The 13,040-nt window shown below is 42.8% G+C and overlaps 2 protein-coding genes across 2 annotated transcripts; both read left to right on the top strand.

Annotated features, from left to right (window-relative positions):
- Positions 1–6,815: 6,815 nt before the first annotated feature.
- On the top strand, positions 6,816–7,197 carry LOC6588939 (male accessory gland serine protease inhibitor). The gene is made up of 2 exons (XM_002014873.2): positions 6,816–6,901; positions 6,973–7,197. Exons 1-2 carry the CDS (start codon positions 6,835–6,837, stop codon positions 7,140–7,142), a joined length of 237 nt encoding a protein of 78 aa, XP_002014909.1. The 5' UTR covers positions 6,816–6,834; the 3' UTR covers positions 7,143–7,197.
- A 165-nt stretch (positions 7,198–7,362) lies between these two features.
- On the top strand, positions 7,363–7,849 carry LOC113565821 (male accessory gland serine protease inhibitor-like). Its single transcript, XM_026989053.1, has 2 exons — positions 7,363–7,471; positions 7,534–7,849. Exons 1-2 carry the CDS (start codon positions 7,399–7,401, stop codon positions 7,701–7,703), a joined length of 243 nt encoding a protein of 80 aa, XP_026844854.1. The 5' UTR covers positions 7,363–7,398; the 3' UTR covers positions 7,704–7,849.
- Positions 7,850–13,040: the final 5,191 nt, after the last annotated feature.

Here is a 13,040-nt window from a genome sequence, read left to right as displayed (position 1 = left end):
CTTGACGCATTTTAATTATTTTCAATGAGAGAATGCTTTATGAAATTCGCCAGCGACCCAATTGCTCAACGTTCAGGAGGAGGCCGTTTCCACCTTCTCTGTGACTCCTCTAGGATCTGCCTTTATCCTTTCCGCTCTGGATATGTGTGTGTGGCAAGCGGAAGTGCAGCAAGAAACGAAAATGAATGTCATTCAGTTGGCAGAGTCCTTCGGGACAGTCCTGCATGCAATTAAGCCAACCCCTCCCTCTGTTCAGCCACCTGTATGAGAAGTGGAGGAGCACGAGGAGGCGTTCCACCTGAATTGCCGGCTGGTCTTCAGGTTAATTACAATCTACATTGTTTATCGGCCCATTCTTTCCTTACTCTTATCCCAGAATCCCTTGGCGATTTAATAGGATTTTTTTTAAATGTTTCTCTTCCCAGCCAGCGGGTCCTTTTTCTTTGCTTAATTATGCGCACAAAATTTTTAAAAAAATAATTGTTTGAGGTTAATTAATAATTCAGCAAATTCACTGCAGAAGTTTTTCCAGCTGCAGCAGCAGCAGCCCCTCTGTATCCCGTGTCCCGTGTCCTGTGTCCCGTGCACTTTTAATGGACTGCAAAGGACTTTCCCCAAGCAGACTTGCTAATGGCCAAGGCTTTCTCTTTATTTTCCCTTTTGCCTTTTGCCTCCTTTATTGAAGTCTAGTCTGAGGTCTGGACCTGCTCGGTACATCATCTGCATAATTCTTCATTAACGCGAACTTAATGCGTTTATGGTTAACGCAGACAACGCGAAATGATGTTTCATAATTCAATTATCAAGGGGCGTGCGTAAACGGGGGCACAATGTGGTTATGGCAACGGTTACGGACGGGGGTTTTACGGGTTCTTACCGGTTTACGGCTCTTAAAGGTGAAAGTGTTGTTGGGGTCGGGCCGACACTGGGGCATCAATATGTTGTTAATTGAGAAATTTGCAACTTTTTCAGTTCAAATGAGGTTCAAAAGTTGTAAAAGGGTTTGGGTAAACGGCAAGAGAAACATATCCCAAAAGTGAGTACCTTTACCGGATATCGTAATGTCCAGCCACGTGTGCCTCTACTGCAAACACTTTGATGGCTTGAAAAAATCCACCATAAATCTGTTAGCCATTTCTCTTAAATAAATTGCATTTAATATAATTTCCCATCACTTAAGTAACTCGTTTGCCCCCATCCCCACTAAATAGGGGAAATCCCCAAATGGCCAGATAAGAATTTCATTTCCTATGCGATTCACACGCGTCCAGCCACCGCTTAAGCCTTCTCCTAGGCCTCTCTCGCCCGCCAGTCATAAAAATTGATACGCACAATCGGAAACCCTTTTTCTGCTGTTGTTGTTGTAAAGGACCCTTTTCGAGAGGGCCCGAACTTTAAGGCCGAAACATAAACAAGTTAGTCAAATAAAACATTTTGTTTTTAATAAAAAGCCAAACAAACAGAGAAAAAAAGAGTAAATGGATCAAAGTAAAAACTCCCAGGAACATATTACATATCGGAAGGGTATGTGTGTGGGTGTGCCATGTGTGTGTGTGTGCGTGAGCTTAACCCAAATTATCCATAGCCCGTGGCCAAAAAAAAGAGCGACTTTCACTTACGATTGCGTATACGCAATGTTGTGTTAGAAAATTTTTTCAGAGTAGAAATCATGACATGTTTCGGGCCCCGGCCTCGAAATCATTTATTGCTGTCCACTTGGTTTCTGTTTTTTCTGTTATTATTATCTCATGAATGCTAAATGCCCCAAGAGAGAGCGAGAGAGAGGGAGAGACAGAGACTGTGGGGATAAATATGATATGGGGGAACATTGTGGCAAGAAGCCCTTTGTGCCTCAAGTTATGGCATGCACTGAGATAAGTGCGGGGCGGTTAATAAAAAAGATGTGCCTCCAACAATAGAAGACATTTCTAGCATCCATTTAGAGGCTACAGAGGATACGCCAATAAATGTTCTATACCCCAAAGAAGTTCCTGTACCTATCCAACACTGTTTTTGGGTGTAGAAGAAACTGATGTTAATTCTAAAGTTCCTGATGTTTTATTTCTTCTAAGTTACCTTTATTTTTTTCTAAGAGATACTTTTTGTGTTTTCCAACACATTTTTGAGCTAACCAACACTGATTTACCAGAATACATTAAAATTCGTAAGAATCCACCTTTCAGAAGATTCATCCAAATGAAGGCTTTTTCTATTATTTATTAGGATATATTTTAGGGAAGTTACCAACACTGTTCCTGTCTGCCCAGCACTGTTATTGCTTGAGAACACTGTTTACCTGCACAAGCGACCAACACTGAATTGCCAGAACACATGAGAATTCGAAAGAAGTCGCCATTAAAATGATTCTTTCAGATTAACGCCTTTGTATTATTTATAGGGAAATATTTGACAAAAGTTACCAACACTGTTCCTGTACCAGCGTATTGAGAGCATATTTCGTGTTCGGTTTCTGCTCAAAGCACTTTCTGAACTCCTTGCCTTCCCCAAAATGTCTAAAAAAAACTGTCTTTTGTAATACCCATTCCTTCTTTTCAGTGTACAACTATAAAGTACAATGTACATATGCAAACGAGTCCGCCGTGATATCTTCTACAATTTATCATACGGCAGAACTGAGTTGTGCGTGTTCCCAGGCTTCATTCCGCTCCGTCTCTCCCTCTGCGTGCGGGGTGTTCCGGTACGAGACATTATAGTCATCATTATCATCAGCATCTTCATCATCGGAATCATGATGATGATGATGATGATGATGCCACTTGGATATCTTGTGGCTTAGCCTGACCCATTATCCCACTTATGCACATTGAAGGCATTCAGTCAGTCATTCAGTCAGTCAGTGAGTGAGTCAGTCGTCTGCCTTCCTGCTGGGTTTTGCTCGACTCTGACTCTCGTTTTGGGATTGCGCACGAGTTGAGCAAAGGGAGAGAGAGAGAGAGAGAGTGCCACAGATCCTGTGGAGTCCTATATGTCCTGTGTGTGTGCGTCTGTAGCCTTTCCGTGTCATTGTAATGGCGGCACATCCGTTGCAAGTAAATGCCATTTGTCGAAATAAATTTCCGTTTTATTTAAATCCACGCACAGTCGGAGCCACAGCCAGAGCCAGAGCCCGGGTCTGGGCAGGGAGAGTGGTTAGAATGGAGGTGGAGGTTTAAGGGGGGAATAGAAAGGGGGTTGGGGGGTTTACACACATGGACAAAGCGAGGCTTAAGTGTATATTTTATTATTATTTGGACTGCTTGATGACATTTGCCAGCTGCCAAAGACCGGATGTCCTTCTATGCACACGTATACTCGTGTACCTCTGTTTCCGGCCCCTCCATTGTGCCATCATACCCCCACCTACACTCTGATATACCCTGCTATCACCTAAAGTACCCTGTTACTCTCTGCGCTGTACCCTGTTCCTTTTTCCTCTTTCCCTCTTCCAACACCCTCTCTCTTTATGCCGCCCGTTGGCTTTTGATTGCCGCATTGCGTATGTTCATTTGTATTTTGTATTTGTCCTGTATCTAACCATCTATCTATCTATCTATTGGACTCACTTTACCATGCTCTCGCTCTCGCTGTCGCTCTCGCTGTCGCTCTCGGAAAAAGGTGTATTTAATAGAAGGTTGGGCCGTGCAGCTCCCTGGAACGCAACAAATAGAGCCCTCTCCCCTGACCTGCCAGACCTGCCAGCTATTAGACCTTGCTCTATCCCTTTCTCTCTCTATTTCCTGCCCAACAACTGTTGCCTGCATTCGGTTTAGCCTTTCGTCAGCTGCAAATCATTTGCCAGCATTAAATGTTGCCCCAAAGGCCAGAAACCCCTCGCAAACGCTCTCAAAAGCCCTTTGGCAAAGTGTTTCCTATAACACCACCCACCACTCCATTCCGCTGTCATTATTTATGAGATATTTGGTTCATTCCATGTCCAGCATTTGTTCGTTTTTGGAAAGGAAGGTTTTTCTATGCCATAGAATTGTAGAATAGCTTTAAATTTGGAGCAATTTTACCATAAAATTAGCTCTTAAATGATTTGTAAAGGTTTTGTAAGGACATATTAATAAAAAGTGTCTTTTTAGTGAATAAAACTTGGTGTTTTACGAGTATATCGATAAGTACTTATCATCCATCTTCTTTAAACAATTTTTTAGCATTTATTCAACAAAAAATACTGTGTTTTTCCATGGGTTGTCTTCTAATCTTCTGGAAAAGTTACATTGTTTATATATACTAAAAGATTTTCTATACCAGTTTTCTTTAGTTGAGTTTTCTTTATTGAATGTAATTTGTACACTATTTTCTAGTGTCGGATGATATTTCCTCGGTTTAAGGGAAGAAATATGAATGAGGCATAGGATATGTACTTACCGCACCAGGAATCAATCTACCAAGAGAGCTGTCAATGTTTATGGATCATTTATCCAAGTTTCGGACACACGCATGCCATTTGCCTTCCTTCACTTTAATGAAAACAGAACCCACAGCGAGCCGAGGGCCTAGCAACCGAATACCCCCCCCTTCCACGATGTCTGCTTGATTTTCCGGGGTTTCCACACATTCATTTGCATATATGGAAATGACAAAAACATGGCCGAAAAATTGAATTGAACTTGTGTCCATGTTCCATGTCCCATGTCCCCGTCAGTCGGTCAATCAGCGGGAAGAGCCGCCCGTGTCGACGTCGGGATCCTTTCTCTTTAGCAATATGTTGTTGCAGGCCGCCCCCCCCCCCCCCACTCATCGCATCGAATCGAATCGCTCCAAATGAGTGACCAAACACTTTGAGGGAGGGCCCCGGGCAGGCATTCCAGCTCCTGTTGATGGGACCCGGAACCCAAAACCGAAACCCTTTTCTGACATTTAATGTTAAATGCTTCGTTATTATTGTGATATGATGCATGCCGCCCGCAGGGGCAACCGGCAGGGGCAACCGGCAACCTTTCCAACTACGAGTATGTCAAGCAGCAGTCCCCGTCCCCTCTTCCGCCCCCTGAAATGCTTGTTTCTTGTTTTCGTTTAAATGTTTAAAATTTTAATGAGCGACAGCATTCAATTTTAATGCTATGCAAACACGTGTTCATTAAGACCCGAACAACTTTAAATGCCCTTCAACGTGGCCGTAAAGTTTTGCCGGCCTGCCATTAGATAGAATTTTCTATGGATTCCTTTCGGCAGCACACTTAAAATAATGACCGCTTAATTTGGCGCAAATTCAGGACCAGAAATGGAAACCAGAAACTTTTCTGCACGATTTTTTTCCTCCCTGATCTTCGACGAGTATTTGTTGAGGCCAACGCAATCATTACGCTCGATTAGGTCCTCCGATTCGTTGCCTCTTTCTAGCTGGGGTTTTTTCCTTCTTCTTTTTTTGGGGTAATTGATTTGAAATTGGTTGGCGCTGATTTCACACAAATCTATCTCAACTTTCTATGAGCGGAGCGAAGCGGAGTGCCGCCCCTCTGTTCACTTTGTTGAAAAATAATTACGAAAGGCAAAGACTTTGTCGGGATTAAAAATAGGCAGTGTCTAATTGGGCGTACATGATTTGCAGCCTCCCCCGGCGGACTGTCATAAAAGGCAGCAGCAATCATCATGTGTGATGGCAGATAAAAGCTGTTGATTAGATAATGCCCTTGACTGGTTGGAATAAGGTAACACGTGCGGCCCCAACCAATGAAGGAAGATCCTGCGCGCTGGAGGAACATAATATTCACACGCACACATTCCTCTCACAAATCGAATGGCACTAGGAGTGCCTCCATGATATGGAAATCATAGGTTTGGACATCCTTACTCTGTGGGGGGAACACCAGTCGGAAGAAGACATCGCTTACGTCGTTCTATGTCTTACAACAGGCTGCCCAAAGGGTGCCTGGCGAAGATGTCTGATCCGGCCAAGTGCAGACTGTCCTTAAAGTATAGTATAGTCTCTGAATATGTTATTCAACTTAATGTGGAGGTTCTGAAACAGAATCTTTGCATACTTTGCAATCTGTTTAGTCCTCGCTGGACTATGGGGTATCGGCATTGAAGCTATGGGATGATTCTGGCATGGCGATGACTTCTTTGATACCCAAATGACCCAGATTTCGCTCAATGGACTTCGTCCTTAATGAGCTTCTTTCACTCTTTCTTCGCCTTTCAAATGGTTTCAATCCTTGTTCAGTATAAGACGATGCCATGGATGCATAGATCGATAGTCTGCCTCTATAAGGTTGGTTTTAGGCTGTAGATGTAGCCCATCTTTTGGCTCTCGTTTAAGTTCCTTGCTTAGAACATATGAAACATTGAACATATTACAAAATTGTTTTCTTAAATTTTTCAGTCCTCACTCTAGAAAAAAGGCCAGAGAGAACTGAAATTGAAGTGCCCTCGGGCTGGATTTGTTAATGGTTATCAGGTGCCCGTTGAAGAGTACTTAATCTCTGCGTTTGGCCTGCCAAATGAATCATTTGAGCTGCTTTTCGTATTGGTAAGCCTACTTTTGTGGTCCAATCGGTATTAGCACAAGGAAACATTCGTTGAGTGAGTATATATTCTGTATAAGACTAAGGGGGTTATGTCCCAGGACAGCAAGGGCGACATAGTATAGCATGGTGCAACTGTTGGTCTCATCCGAGAGACTGTCGTTGCTGCCACTGAGCTCCCATCATCAGAGCCCATCAGATATCGAGGAAACTTCCGGATTCGATTTTGAATCGGTTTGTTCCGCTTTGATTCCCTTTCCAGAACTAATGAAACTGAATGGTGTAACACAGTTCTTACTCCCTCTAAATACACTTCCCGTTAGAAACCAGAAGGAAACAGTCCACTGATCCGCAAACGAGAATGAAGTTAATTCTTATCGTAGGCTTTATCTTTGCCTTGTCTGGGGCTTCTCTTGGCCTAAGGGATGGTAAGTTTAACGAGAGAAAAGGTGCATCGCAATGTAACACTGATTGTATCTTTTCTCACTGTCTCTTGCAGCGGTCTGTGGTCAACCACCAGATTTTAGTGGCCGTTGCCGTGGCCTTTTTCCATCTTTTAGTTATCATCCCGATAAGAACGAGTGCACAGAGTTCAATTACGGCGGATGTGACGGAAACGAAAATCGTTTCTCCCTGAAAGAGGACTGCGAGGAAAAGTGCAAAGAATAATTCATCATTTAATATTCTTAGTACATCACGAATGTACGAATAAATAGATATTCAATAGAAAAAAAATTCAGACTTTGGCTGATATTAGGATCTTTTGGTTCAAAGAATATCGGATCTCTGTTCCGGATTCTCGGTCTGATTCCCTTTCCAGAACTAATTAAATTATTGTTATTCTTCAAAGGTCTACTTCGTCGTAGAAACCAGACAAGTCGCTCCACATCAGCTGGAAGATAAAGCCCACTAATCCGCAACGAGAATGATATTAGTTTTCATCGTAGGCGTTATCTTTGCCTGGGTCTGGTCTGGGGTTGCTCTTCGCCTAAAGAATCGTGAGCTGAGCGAGAGTATGATGATGTATCTGTATCTGCAAGTATCTCATTCTACCTTGCAGCGATCTGTGGTCTACCCGCGACCAGCAGCAGATTTTGCCATTACACGTTTGAAAGTTTTACCTATGATCCCAAGACGAACGAGTGCGAAATGTTCGTTTACAGCGGATGTGGTGGCAACGAAAATCTTTGGGGGCAGAAAGCGCTCTGCGAGATGAAATGCAAGTTATAATCACGGATCTACTTGCCATTCGAAATGAGACTAGTCGCTCCACATCATCTGAAACTGTTATATTGTATTACAAATATAAGCAGCGTATTGGATCAAGCATGTAAATTTTTTGTTAAAACACTAACACTATCACACCCAAATATATGTGTGTCTGTTTTATGTCCAAGAATTGACGACAAGATTATTCTCAGTGTGAAATTTCGTTGCCCTCTTTACGAGCGAGTAAGTGTTAGTGTTAGTGAGAGAGTGCGAAGGGAGAGAGACCACTGGCTTAGAGAGGATCAAAAGGGTCACCACTTGTTAGGTGGTGTCATCAGCACATCTGTTCTCTTTCAAGGACCATCCGTTTGCCAGTATGCATGCAAACGTGCAGAGCGTAAAACGTTTGCTATCTCTTTCTAGCGCTTGTCTGTGTGAGAGCCACGAGAGCGGGGATGGTCCTCACCACAGCGGACTACGTCACCTTATTACATATTTCACGATTGGTGTGCCTCTGCGATAGTGTATGGGGGCTTGATAGAGATTGTCATGAAGCTTGGGTCTTGTGACGTGTCCCAAAGAAAATAGATCCAAATTTTACTAGAAGCCCGATACCCGCGATGCAGTTTGCGGCTTTTCTTGCCTAAGTTTAGAAGCAGCAGCTTTGATAAGTCGGAAGCAATGTTTATAATGATTTTATTCCATAAATATGACAGCCGTCAAGTCAGTCGCAGATTGAGAATGAGCCCTAGGTATTCTTCCTGCGTTCGATGCTTGATTCTGGAACCGTTGACTGAAGCAATTCAAGCTCTGGTCATTTCCATAGTTTGTAGTTACGAAAATACGTGCTTCTTTTGCTCCATAGTGGGTTGTTTTCTTCACATTATAATGTAGAAGTCAAGTGGGGAAAGTGTATTCGAATACACATCATCCTAATTGAATTAAAGGACATGCCCTGTGGCCTTTGATGTCACCTGCAGCCCAACCGAATGCGATTAGCCCCGTTTAGTCTTTAGTCTGAGAACTGCCAGACCTATCGCTGCCATCTGGCATGGTGAAGAGATGGGGGAAGGGGGTATTTTTTAAGTCACGAGAGTCCTGTGTGCAGTCACTCAAAAATGCAAATTAGCTTGTGAAACTTTAGGCTTAAACCTGGCCTACTCTTTTGTGTTATTCCCAGTCCCCCTACCCACACACAGACAGACAGACACGGGGACGAGGACGAATACGAGTACGAGTATATTTGGGTTAATGAATAGACAAACTTTCGACAACCTCAATGGCCCAAAGTTGGGCCTGGCCCCTCAAGACCCAGGAGACCCAAGACCGGAGACCACCTACCTACGATGATGGCGACATTTCTCAAGGAAGCGCGCCACTGCACAGCCAGGGGGGCACGGCAGAGAGGGAGAGGACACTCAGACATATGTGTGTCTGTGTGTGTGTGTGTGTGGAAAGGCAAATGCAATTCAAAAGCTGGGGCGGGGATAAGGCTCTGAGGCTAAAAGGATATCTAAGTGAACCTGAAGGTGGACTTGGTCTTGTCGTGGCATTATCAAGTGAAATATGTGTCAGGGAAAGGAAAAGCCAAGGAAAAGCAGCAGAAAAATGGTGAAACTTGTGTGTTTGACTTGCAGCTTTCTTGGCCCTACTCGGTCGGGGGTTGGGGGCTCCACAAACTTTTGAATATTTCATCATTTTTCGGTTGCAAGGTAGCAAGCGTCTCTAAGCCTATTAAGGACATCAAACAAACATTTTGCAAAATTAAATGGCCATGCAAGGCAAGCACATGTGCTCCTCCATCCTCCATCCTCCATTCTCCATCCTTTGTGTAACTTTGCACAGAATATTTCAGATATTATGTCACACTTAAGGGACGTTCTGTGGATCCTCCATTTATGACGACCACACAAGACACACACGACACACGGCCCCCTGCCCGGGCGACGCCTTCAACGGAATGGCAAAGAAAATGCAAAACATTTTCAAATATTTATGAGCTATTAACACTTGGGGGAAACTCTCTTAAGAAGTTCCACCGCTCCACCCTTCCCTTTCGAATAGGCTGGCCTTCTGCCTTGCGGTCAAATTTTCGAATTATTTATTGTCTTTTCATGGCTTTTCGGTTATTTCGGGTTTAAATGGCATCTTAATGGCTCCACTTGCCACATGCCACTGTGTGGTCTCTCTGTGTGTGTTTTTCGCCCAAGTTCATTAATCTGCAGTTAAATCATAAAACTATCTATTTTGTTGACATTTGGATATAGTTGAATTGTGGGAATTTTTGGCTACATTTGCGAATATATTTATGGGTGGACTGCAAGATTTAATATAAAGGATTATTTTGTTAAGTCAATTGGTAGACAGTTGACAAATTTCTTCTAAAGGGACACGCGCGTGCTCTTTGAGATTTGCAGGCATTGGAAAGCTTATAAAACATCTATAGTACAATGACCTCCTCCGGGGAATCCCTAGAAGATGGCAAATGCCACAAGAAACGAGAGCCCTCCGGCAACCTGCATTTGAAGAGCGCCATTATTTGTATATAAAATATTTTGTGTTATAAAACATTAAAGTTAAAGCAGAGGGACTTCTTTCATAATATACATAAATAAAGCCTTATCTTGGAGTAAGTGCACCACTTCGGAACACCCGGTACCATAATTGCTGGGAGTTTAACCTGGACTAGAACTGTCTTACATATATTACAACCCTTTGCCATGAATAAATGTATAATTCTATTATAAGTCACTATTAATTTATAATATTACCCATTATTACACAAAATATATATGGTATTTCGTTCTCGTGGCTCTCTAGTCCTTACAAAACCATTATACTCAAAGATCCACATATTGCTTGCCCTTAGCAATAGATTTCTTCGTTTTACTTTAGAGAAACTGGCGAATATAGGCGCCAAGATGGTCCCGTATGATGGAAGCAACGCGAACCAGTAGGCTAAGGACAGAACAGAATCGATTGGTCCATAGAAGAAGTAATCCAAAACATGAAAAAACTTCATTAGAACTTAAGCTATTAGTTGGTATTCATTTACATAATATAAGGAATTATGCCAATCAAATAGATCCAGACTTGGATGTATTCCAAAGCCACTACCAAACCTTCCATCCTTTCGAAAGATTCCATTGGAAACCAGACCTTAAGCTAGTCGAAGGATGTTTCCAGAAGAAGCACCAGCTCAAGCTTTTGTAACTTCCGAAATATTCTCTTGCTAGATATAGAGGTGGAGGCTTTATCCCTTAATGGTAAATCCTTTCCGCCTATACTCCTATAGAGGTTCCAAAAAAATGAAGTCTGATGTCTTATTTTTGCACAAAGCCAAAAATACTTTCCCGCAATAACAGTTTATCAGGATATTGACAATGTTCTCCATAGCCCACAATATATATTTGTGATTTCATTCATTAAACTCGATTCTTGGCTGGCCAAAAAGTTTCCGTTTTGTACCAGAAACCCATTGAACTTTATGGAAAACTCAAAATCAATGTGAAATTGCCCCTCCATGAACGAGTATGTGGATATATGCACTTTCAATGGCTCGCTTCGCTCGGTTGCTGGAGGGGAGGCAGTGGGTGGTAAAAATAAAAGAAAATGCTGGAAAAAAGTTAGCTAAAATGCGGTCAATGAACACATACGAGTCTACGAGTATGGGGCACAAACTGAACAACATTCGGTACCAGGCGGGAACAAGGAAAACACAAAAAAACACAAAAGTCATGGCAGTTATCGCGACAAAAGCCAGCAGAAAATAAGTAAGGTTAAGTGTCGTGGATTTTGGTGTTGTAGGTTTAGATACTCTTGCAGATTTATCGTTTATCGATATTGATCTATCGGAAGCTATGGAAAGCATCGCAGTTATCGTTTTTGTTATCGAATTATTGTTGCTGTACGGATATCGATAATGCATGAGCTATTGGAAACATTCCTTTTTAGAATGCAGTTGTATATATTTATCGTTATCGATATTGTGGGAGCCATTTAGAAAATCTGATTTATTTTTACTATAAAAAAATCGATAAAGCGGTTATCGATTATAGTCGCTATCGATTGATCGATACTTTTCGTTATAGATCTTGTGTAAGCTATACAGAAAATTTTATTTGTCGTAATAGTCATCATAATTATCATTTTTCTTATCGACTTATCGTTTCGATATCGATATCAATCTTGGTGAGCAGGATTCCAGTTGCCGTTCGGTGGAGAAATAGTTTCAAAGCAGTAACATTTCCCTCACAAAAACCGTATGTGATATCGATATCGATGTATAAATGAATCGATATTTATTTCGATGGTGAGCCAGGGCCTGGTTCGGGCTTCATTATACCCTCTGTAAGAGTATTCCAAGAAAAAGACAAACAAAAAAAAGAGCCCTAGAAATAGTCCTGGGCAGGACTCTGAACACTGCAAGACCTTTGCCTAAAATGCTGTTTATCTTGTCGGGCCCATGAATGCGACGCCGCTAGAGCCTGTGAGGGTGATAGTGGTGGGGATAGTAGGGATGCCGGGTGCCAAGAATTCTGCAGGATAGCGGCCCTTTTAGGTTTGCTGGCGCTTGCTAACGACACCCTGCCCTGCCCCGGCCCTGGCCCTGGCCAGAGAGCGACCAGAAAATGAAGTAGCCAGCCAACAGGCGGTTCCAGGACCCAGGCAGGACGACGGGCAAACGTTCTGTGACAGCACGAAGGACACAAAACAGGACTAAAAAGAAAGTTCGGAGCGCACATTTTTGTGGTCGAGCAAATTTTTGGGCTTCGATGATGAAATTTGGCTGCCAAATAGGTTACAAGCAATTTCTGCTCTCGTACTCTCCGCCGAGCCGGGGTCGAGACCAGTTTATGGAGTTGTGTTTTCTTCTGGTATTTTTTGGCCAGCGATTTTCCCCTCTCGCCTTTTTCCAGCTTCCAGTTTCCAGTCTCTGGTTTCGCTTTATTTTTGTTGGCCAGTAAATGAAACGGAAATATGTTTTGTGGGCCCGCTGCACATGGCAAACAAACAACTTCGGGATGCCCGCAATGGCCCCCCCGCCCCATGGAAGGGCAGGGGGCGGAGTGCGGTCTGCCTGCCAAGTTTCCTTGAAAATCTTTAAGGAATTGCCAACTAGTTGGGCGGGCTGTGAGCGGCTTAACGAAATCATCTGACCTGAAGAAGGTAAATCAACGGAGAAATCAAGGCGAATAAAAGGGTTGTCCGCTCCAGCAACCCAGATTGAAACTTTAAAAACGTTGCCATTAAATGAAATGAAAATAACTGGCAATCGAAAGTTTTACAACGGATGGAATGAAGAACTCTCCGAATGTTTAATGTGGATTTAAATTCGTTTAAGGGTTAAATCCCTAG

The sequence above is a fragment of the Drosophila persimilis genome, unplaced genomic scaffold (genome assembly GCF_003286085.1).
Source record: "Drosophila persimilis strain 14011-0111.01,24,50 unplaced genomic scaffold, DperRS2 tig00000191-arrow-pilon, whole genome shotgun sequence".
Taxonomy (NCBI): Eukaryota; Metazoa; Arthropoda; class Insecta; order Diptera; family Drosophilidae; genus Drosophila; species Drosophila persimilis.
The sequence above is the reverse complement of the archived record's forward strand: the minus strand, read 5'-3'. Positions and strand labels throughout refer to the sequence as shown.